Source organism: Prunus dulcis, chromosome 3 (assembly GCF_902201215.1).
Source record: "Prunus dulcis chromosome 3, ALMONDv2, whole genome shotgun sequence".
NCBI classification, from domain to species: Eukaryota; Viridiplantae; Streptophyta; class Magnoliopsida; order Rosales; family Rosaceae; genus Prunus; species Prunus dulcis.
This window is the reverse complement of record NC_047652.1, coordinates 11,119,176-11,128,717: the sequence shown is the minus strand read 5'-3', so window position 1 is coordinate 11,128,717 and position 9,542 is coordinate 11,119,176. Positions and strand designations below refer to the sequence as shown.

The 9,542-nt window shown below is 39.7% G+C and overlaps 1 protein-coding gene, 1 long non-coding RNA gene and 1 pseudogene across 2 annotated transcripts; all 3 read right to left on the bottom strand.

The window, feature by feature from the left end:
• The window catches only part of LOC117621742, a 3,888-nt pseudogene extending 2,786 nt beyond the window's left edge, over positions 1–1,102 (bottom strand).
• Positions 1,103–2,776: 1,674 nt separating this feature from the next.
• Positions 2,777–3,518, bottom strand: LOC117623411. Its single transcript, XR_004585121.1, has 4 exons — positions 3,402–3,518; positions 3,153–3,238; positions 2,949–3,044; positions 2,777–2,828 (listed from the first exon to the last, which is right to left on the bottom strand). It is a non-coding gene; the product is annotated as an uncharacterized LOC117623411 (long non-coding RNA).
• A 160-nt stretch (positions 3,519–3,678) lies between these two features.
• LOC117621740 lies at positions 3,679–6,056 on the bottom strand. The gene is made up of 5 exons (XM_034352295.1): positions 5,951–6,056; positions 5,075–5,850; positions 4,850–4,999; positions 4,576–4,764; positions 3,679–4,458 (listed from the first exon to the last, which is right to left on the bottom strand). The coding sequence occupies exons 1-5, from the start codon at positions 6,054–6,056 to the stop codon at positions 3,679–3,681; spliced, it is 2,001 nt and encodes a 666-aa protein (XP_034208186.1).
• Between the last annotated feature and the right edge of the window lie 3,486 nt (positions 6,057–9,542).

Below are 9,542 nucleotides of genomic sequence, written 5' to 3'. Positions count from 1 at the left end.
CAAATATAAATCACCCAACAAATTTGAATATTGAGATAGCGAAGGAAATAAAAGAGAGCAACAATAGTAAGCCAAAAAGATATCCACCTATCTTTTTCTCTTTCACACCAGTTATCACACCAGTGCTACCATCAATGCCAAGCCATGATTTTTCACCATTTGCATGCTATGGAAAAAAAATTGTGGTTAGGATCTAAATGATGCATCATATTCTGACCAAAATAATAATGATGCAGCAGAACGTATATAGAAATGACAAATCATAACAAAACTGAACAAAGCCATACAAAACAGATTCAAACCTTTCCCTGCAGCGCCGTCATTGTTCTAATCACATTCACCCCGCAATTCGGAGCCAAAGTACGTGGTATAGGCTCAAAAGCTATAGCAGCAGCTTCATACGGCCACTGTTTTACCATAAAAACAGGTGTAGCCATAAAACTCCAAAAAAATGCATGTAAAGTGAAACCACAACTAATTCTTAAGCTAAAGTATGTCAAGGAGCATGTGAATTGAAGTGACAGCCAGTTTATTCACATAATTTAGATTTCTACTTCCACAAGGACTTATTCTTGGACGAGTTTTACACAAGAAAGACCAAACTTTTGGATGAGGAAAGGAGCTTTAACCTTTTCTATACCTTCCACAGATGAACTCTTTTGCTTCAATGTAGCAGATACAGTTAACTGTGTAGCACCACCAGCAGGACCAAGTTTCGGATTCTTGAGGATGTTTCTTGCTACAGACATGGCATCCTATGACCAGATATAAGGGAGTAAAGAAGACATTTCAGCATAATATATTTATTATACGTAATGGGGACAAAGAAGTAAAACCATTATACCTGCAAATTCCTTTCCACTTCATTGAACTGATCCTTACTAGGACCTCTCAAGAGTACAGTACATGCTTTAGGCTCTTTGCAATCAACAATGAATGCAAAAAACTCATCACCAATTGTCTTAACCTCAAATATCCCAGCGCCTGTACCAACATCAGACTGTTGCAATTGATGTGGTCTGTTAACAATTACAGCCCCACAAGCCTTGGCAATTCGGTTATTATCTGTTTTCCGCAACCTCCTCATTCCGAACCCCGCCATGTCCGTCCGGATCGGATTTAAAAAATGCAAATACAAAACAACACTTACACCTAACTAAACTAAACTAAACTACACAGACGACAATGCACTGTCGTCTCATGTTTACAGGTCCATGACATAGCCACCGAATATATACGTTCAACTGTCACGAAAATGAACACCCTAATATATTGCCAAATGAGAGTCGAATATTTCGCTATAGTGGGAATAAAATAATGGGAAAAGCTACAATGTGGGTGGCCCCACAAAATTGCATTTCGCTGCAACGTGTGCCAAATTATGGATTTACAGGAATTTCTTAACCACAGAATGTCAACAATTAGTTCTAACAAAGGAAAGTGAATACAGCCCTTCTACCATGGAAGACAAGTACAGTTGAATTCCGTTACATAAATAACACCCTGCAACCTACTACAAAAGCACCCCACTTTATCGCGTGGTGAGCAAAATGTCAAAAATTGTGCCATGTTACGCAAAAACTGCTTAGGCAGTTTCAAGATTCACAATACGACAAAACAGCCTGCAACTTCTTTCACATCCATGTACAGAATCTGAGATGTCAATATGGGTATGAAGCTGGAAGGACCACCTGCAGAAGGAGGAAGGACCACCTGCAGAAGGAGGACATATGTGCCACTTCAGCATTCATATAAAGGGAAAATGAGATGTCGTAAGACATGTTCAATTTGAAGAAGTAATTGTTTGAACCTTTCATAAAGAACATGAAACAAGTTTTGGATTACACACAGTCGGAGTTTAGAACATATGACATACGTAAATCAGATGCCAGTTGCAAAACATTGACATTAGCATCTATAGTGTTCAAATCCCCAATACCCTAAACTTTGAAGAACAAAAGTAGCAATTTTTAGTAATCACAGTTGGACAAGTTCCCAACATAATGTAAGTTCTCTTAAATGAACACTGACATCACAGGAGAATACGTACGACGTAACTACAATGAAGTAAATAACAATGCAATTCCAAAGGCAGTAGTTAACAATAAAGCAGCAATGAGGTCAGATTAGGACTTTTACCTCATACATAGGCCTCCCCCCTCAAAGCCTCGATTGCAAGCTTCAATCGGTAGTAGCCAAACTTCGATGGGTCAATGGTATGTAAAGGAATGCCGGCACTAAGGTACTCAATAAATTTGACTGTCATAATGCCACATGAAGTACTGTCCACCCGAGCAGTGGAGAAGTTAGAAGTGCACCTATTGATAACATCCGAGTATAGTGATTTAAAAGAACACAGCTTCCCCATCAGTTTGTTGAGGAACATCGGAAATTCTGCAAATTGTGAATGGGTTAAAGTTTGACATGTCAGTCCCCTTTCTCTTCACTGCTTCAACCTCCGATTTCTCATAAAACCTCATTTCATGCAGCACCTTTGCAAGCGTATGGGTAATAGGCTCCATGAATCGGACAAGCATACTGTTGGAGGTAAAATCAGAATACGAGTCATAGACAGTGACAGTATGTCGCACAAAGTCGACTTCTACTGCTACCCAATGGGACTGTCGAACATTATACGGGAGATAGACCTTGCGCACTTTCGTCCATGCTTGCGCATACCCATGTTGCCATGACCCATTGACAAAGTGGTGTACATTTTTGAGGTAGTTAGGGGGAGGGTGAGCGGTGCTTGCAGCAGATTGTTTCCTCGTGACTCGTTTCCTCGTGACTCGTTTCCCACTTGGCATTGCAAACGGCTGTAAAAATTGCTGCAACCAAGTGTGACATACACGTTACATAAACCCAAACCAAAGCACCAAAAGGAGAGACCAACATGACTCCTACCAATGCAAGAACTGCAGTGACACAAAATATGGATACAAAATTACCTGCAGACAAAACTCGGCGGTTGTCCACTCCCTTCCAAATAGTTGCGGATGAGAGAGTTGTCTTTTGCGTATTAGAAACATGGCCATGTCAAGGTGCTGCTATTTCAGAACACAACAACCGCGTGAATATCACAAATTTGACACACATAGTCAATGTCATCAAATAAGAGATTGATCGAAATAAAGCCGGGTTCAAATTGTTACCCTCGAGCTCATCCATGCAGTTTCATCTAACAGTTTGTAAAAAAAAATCTGCCCCAACTTCAAATGGTTCGAGCTCCAGCTCCGCACTACAAAAACAACACTTGCAAAGGTAAATTAAAATATAATACACAAGTGGAACACCTTGTATAATATGACAATGACACACACATGTATAGTATAGCTGTGTATAAATTGTTTGCATACATCAAAAAACAAGTAAAATGGTTTTGCCAAGATACAAATCCTAACCTGATGTCAGTTTTCCAAGCCCTGCAAAGTTGTATGATAGCCTTCACATCGTCCATGGCCACGGGTTTTGTTGGATCAAAACGGGGCTGAGGTGTCTGTGCATGCAAATCAGTAACCTTCCTCTTTTTCTTGGAGGGATCGGTGAATGGACTCAACAATGGTGTCGCAGCCCGCTTAAGTCTGCACCCTTTGCCTTCACCATCTGGTTTCCGAACCGTGGCAGTAGCCTCGTTGTCCCCTTCATCCCCTTCATCACCAACCACAGTTATGTTACATTTCATGGGAGGCCTGACCTTGGATCCCCCCCCTCAATTTCTGTCTTCTTCCAATCCTGTAACAAATGTAACATTGTTTTACAAATAACTCTATACCCATTCCCATCTTCCGGAGTAGGAAGGAGGGCATCTTCAACACTAGGAAGCTTCACATCTTCAGCGGTAGGAACCTTGTGAGGTTGTTGGTCCACTTGCCTCTCAGGAACTGAAGTTTCAATTTCAGTGTCTATGACTTCCATGGCTGGGAAGGGTTCCTCTCTATCAGCAGGGACTTCTGGTTCCCTTGGAGCCCCTTGTTGATCTGAGGCTGGAAAGTGTTCCACTCCATCACCACAGACTGGTGCTTCCATTTCACCCCGTTCTGTATGCATGCCTGGGAAGGGTTCTACTCCATCAGCTGGAACTTGAGTGTCCATTTTAGGTGCTGCTGTAGTCGGACTAGTAGGTTCATTTACGGGTGACAAATCATTCTGCCCTCCGTCATTCATCTGGGCAGTACAGACTTCCTCATGGGCTTCTCCACCATAATTTTTTTTTAACTCCTCCATCTCCAACTTCAAATAATGTTCGACTTCAGCAATTTTTAGGGTCAAATCCCGAATAGCCTTTTTATTTCTGTCACACTCGTTCTCATGCTTCAAACAGTTCTTCTGTACAATAGCTTCCAAGTCACGAACTCTGTTCCTAAGCCCCCGATTTGAACTACGTAGCTTAGCCAACTGATCCTTAGTGCTGCGTAATTGATGCTTCAAACTGCGAACGTCATTAACAGACCCTTTGGCCTGCATACAGTTATAATGCAACAGTTACAAAGCTTACAAAAAACCACGAAACTATTTCCACTTCATTCCTATCGTATTCGCTATATTTTCACAACATTGGAAAAAGATCATGCTCACCTTAGAAGAGGAGGGAAGGGTGGCTGTTTCCTCAACATCCGCGTCTTTTTCTTCACTAGAAGTGCCGGTTTTTTCTTCGGCCTCATCCCCAAATAATTCAACCATTGGTTCTTCGTTGTCATCATCACCCCAACTCCAGTAAGGTTGTTGCTTCTCAATATCTGTTGGCCGGAGAAGTTGCACATCAACCTCCAATTGAAACAAAAAAAAAAAAAAATCAGTTAACTTTGTACTTTTTCCTAATCATAACATCACTGATACAAACAGATCTAACCTCAAAGTTTTCAAAAACCTGACTCATAACCTCCCGAAAACGGGCCACCGTGTTGCTCCTCCAATGTAATATTCGAGGGATGTGCCTATTGTCTTCATGGACCGTGAAATGCAATGCTTCCAAAGCTGGGAACACTTCAAAGGCCCAAATCTGTTCACAACATTGAAACATCAATATATGTAAATGTATTTGCATCAAATAGTTAATTGCTGGATATGTGTTCACCTGAAGAGCGAAGCCAAACCCCCTTATGATGTACTCTCTTGGTCTACCACTTCGCATTCTTGTCTGCGTTCTCTTTCCACGTTGTTTGGGCATTTTTCTTTTTTGGGGCACTTTGACTCGTTGGTATTCAGCACAAACTGCCCTCAACAGTGAAGCATTTGTCATTGCATATGACACTGCGCCCCATGGATACTTGTCAAACTCCTCTAGGTCTTCAGCCAACTTCAAATAGCGCATGTCAATAAGCACATGCTTTTCAGTACCCAATAGAACAAAATTGGCAAAATAGACCATTCCAAGCTTTAACGCATCCTCATCATCTGTGCACTCGATGAAGGCGGTGTGTAGGTCCAAAAGGGTGGCAGGTTTATTGGTGCTGAAGTATTTTCGCTTCAACGAGCAATTTTCATTTGTCGCCTTCGGAATGAAAGGGAGCTTTCCGAACCTTAGCCCCGTGATGAGGCAAAATTGTTGGGCTGTGAATTGTATCAACTTGTTACCCACAATGAATTTTATCCCGTTCACCTGTGTAACTGTCTTAGGATCAGCCTTCCTCATCAACAGGCCGTGGATAATTTGTGAATTCCACTTCAGGTCCTCTATCAGTAATAGATGACCAAAACAACTTCCCTCGAACCTCTGTAACTGCTGCGTATTGAACTTCGCCTTTATTGTTGTAATGGCGGTCCTTGTGTGTGAAAGGGCATATGGCTTTCCTTCGTACTTCTCATCCTCAGGAATCATAAGCTTTGCTTTACAAGCCATTCTCAAGTTCCCTGCACAACAACATCATACATATGGATCATTGGTTACCCATATTTCATACGTACATTACTCAAACTAATACTTTGAACCCATTTTGATATATGTATATACATTTGATAAAACCATAAATGTTTTTAAGCCTCTTTTCTACTCTCCAACTCTCTCCACACTCTCCTATCTCTACATTCCCTTCTGCCAAATGTACATCCCATTCCATCAAAAAACCAAATACCACCCAAGTCTGAAAACAATTTCATCAACCACGGATCCACTTCATACAGGGTTTGGCCGAAATGGCTACAAGAATTACTCCAAATGCATCAATGCCTACTACAATATGCTCATATGCAATACAGTACCACACATGGAACATCAGTATTCACAGTTATGGACTCTGTGTGCAAACTAGACACGTCAAAATGTTACTGCAACTGCAACTGCTAAACCTAGATGGATGAACATGCAATTTCTAAACAGATACTGAAGCCCCATAAAATACCATTTTCAGACATATATCACAAGCTGCAAGCAAGGAATAACAACACAATTTAGCACGTTTTATACCACAGGGAACAGAAAATTTCCACGGCAACTAACTTTAGTATTTCAAAATCACATAATTAAACATTAACACTGGAAGGGTGCAAAATATGCTACTACGTGCTGAAACACCAATGATACCAACAAATTTACATGTGCATTATTACTCAACACCTAAGTCAGGGCCTACTGAGGTAATGGTGTGTTATAATCGAATAGCCCTTGGCACCAGGATAATTTCCCACACTAAATATGACTCATAAAATGGAAGTGAAAACAAGCATTGCCATAGAACCAATCCTATATGACAGAGAGCAATTTGAGGCACTGCATCGTCCATACAGCAAAATCAATACACCAATACAAGTTTCATGGCAGCATGATCTACTTCACAGTTAAATTACATTATTATTGCAATATCTCTAATTACTAAACTTCACAACTTCAGTCACAGGTTAGTGAAATTATCCTTCTCAAATGATAACCATACAAAAACACAAACTAGTCAATAACAAATACAAAACCCACCTTAGAATAACTCCTTCTCTGCCCAGAACCGAATTCGAAATCCCAGCCACACCTACAGCAAATCGCGACTTTTGTCCTAACCGAGTCTCACAGGATTGAGAAGGAGGAGGACGTTCGTGAACAAAGTCCTAACCGAAACCAAAATTTAGGGTTTTTTTAGGCCCTGAAGGAGCAGAGAAGAAGAGAACGACGTCGATTCAAGACTCGAACTTAGAGGGAACTGAGACATCGTTTAAGGGAGACATCATTTCACGATTAAACCCTCTCTTTCACCGTCAAGAGCCCCCTCACCAAACCCTAAAATTCACTGCAGAGAGAGAACGACAGAGTGCTGCTTAGGTTTTCGTGACAGAGGGAGAAATAGAGTGGTGGTGGTCGATGGACACAGAAACCGCCGAGAGAGGAAGAGAACCGTGAATGAAAGCTGAGAAAGGGAGACAAGCCTGCGTTAGGTCGCCAATCAAAGGCCAATAACGGGTTGATACATGTGCTTTTATATGGAGGGCAGTTTGGTCATTTCACGTCCACAAGTGATTATTTGAGAACACAATTTGTAAGCTGATTATTTCAGAATACCACTTTTAAAAAATGATTATATCAGCTGATTTCCCTTGTTTTTTCTCGTTTTCTCTTTTCCTGGGGAGTTTTTAGAAAGCGTCAGGTATATTAGGTTTTAATTAACTTTCTTTATAAAATGTCAGGGAAAATTGATATAGTGTTGACGTTTTTTATTAAATGTCAAGGAAAGTGATATAAAGTAGACGTTTCTTGTAAAACGTCATGAAAACCTACTATATAGTTGATGTCTTTTAAAAAGCGTCAAAGCTTCATAAAATAGGTGATTGTTTTGCAAGCGTCAACTATGAAGTGTCAATTAAGACCCATTTTCTTGTATTGGTGGAATTGCGTAAGGATGGAGTAGAACTGGTAATGAGTCAATAGGGTGGACTACTTGCTAGCTTGTATGTGAGGCCTATTCTGGTTGAGTGGGTGATTACAGCCCAATTGGAAGATCCTACACTATGTATAATAAGACTGGAAGTAGTACACGGATGGATTATGCAATAAGAGAAGACAGAGCTTTAGTAACTGGAACGCGTCTCTGTGTACCCAAGAACAAAGATTTAAAGAGGGCAATATAGTTGGGTGTTTTCAAAAATTTTAGGTCGCAGCGAGTGTGGCAGCTCATGGGCACTGTTTGGGTGACCCATTTGGTCCTAAAATGATCCTCATGTCGTCCCAAGCACGACGATATGCTCATATTTAAATTTGGTTATCGTTTGACTGTCGATCTGATTACGCATATTAGCATTATTCGAGTTCAATATGTTCGGAACGTTGGATCGACTTCAATTTCAAATATGTTGATCTAGGCATCTCTAGGATTGTGTAGGAATTCGCAGATAGTGGATCATAGTCTCGGATGCTTCGATTCAATGATTCAAAGATTATGTTAAACGATAACCGTCCGATCGTGTGATTGCGAGTGATTCGACCGTTCGATTCAGACCAAACTTTCAGGTTGTGTATATTAAATCTTGTTGAACCCATAAGAACTTTCGGATCGGAAATCAGAGGTCCCAAGGCTAGCAAGTTCGGTTGACCAAATTCGAAAAGTTTAACCACTCGGTCGAACAAGCGTCATCCAAAGCCATTCCATCATTCAAATTACGTAGTTGGACCTTAGAAACTTCTCGTTCATCGTACACACAGTTAAATCCCAGGAAATTAGGAATTTATTTTAAAGTTCTCGTTCGAAAAGCTTTATTTTAATATAGTCCTCATATTCTAAAATAGGTACTCCGACTCAGCATACACAGCAGGTGGGACCCTCTCAGGGTCAAGCAACATGGGACTATATGTGAGTGGACTTTATTTTTAACTATAATCAATATTTTAAAAGATAGGAAAAATATACATAATGATTTATTGATTATTGAGTTCTTATTTATTTAAATGATGAATGCAATGTTTTTATGAAAGTAAATGAAGTATATTCGAATAATTGCAGAGGCTTTATCAGCATCTAGTGTGAGATATACAAAGGCAAACCAAAACAGAAACTGTCCTATATTCAAGGTCTCAAAAATGAAAAGAGATATTTAGTGATATACCCATTTCTAGCACTAATATTATAAATAAACCCTACACAATTGAATTCCTATAAACAAACCCAAAAAAAACCCAAAAAATGATAGCTAGCCTTATTGAATTTAATATTGATTATTAAATTACTTTGATGCCCTATTGAGTGCTTTGGGTATTTTTATGAGATTTTGGGGTTGGGCTTGTTTTAAGAAATTGATGGCAGTTTTGTAATTTATAAGAAGTTAAAAGCTTTTTTTTTATGTTGTAAATGGGCTTTGGGTGTGTTTCTAAAGTCCATTTTATATAGGGTATTTTTATAATTTGGGCCCCCATATTGGGTATAATAGTGAATCTCCCAAATGAAAATCATATATATGGTTCATAGAAATAACTGAAATTAATGGCAAAATAAGAATCCATAACAGCACCCACAATATCCAATCAGAAAAACAACTTGAGATATATAAAAGAATGAAACCCATATGAGATTCATACGTTGAGAGTCAAAATTCTGAAGACAACGACCATAAATATAATAAATAGATGA

Bases quoted from the DNA above. Each gene is read 5' to 3' on its own strand.
- LOC117621740 (XM_034352295.1), bottom strand. From the start codon at position 6,056: ATGGAATGGGATGTACATTTGGCAGAAGGGAATGTAGAGATAGGAGAG. The intron at 4,765-4,849 runs GTTAGATCTGTT...TTTCAATTGGAG, and splicing joins AGGTTTTTGAAAACTTTGAG to GTTGATGTGCAACTTCTCCG. The intron at 4,459-4,575 runs GTGAGCATGATC...AACTGTATGCAG, and splicing joins CCCTTCCCTCCTCTTCTAAG to GCCAAAGGGTCTGTTAATGA.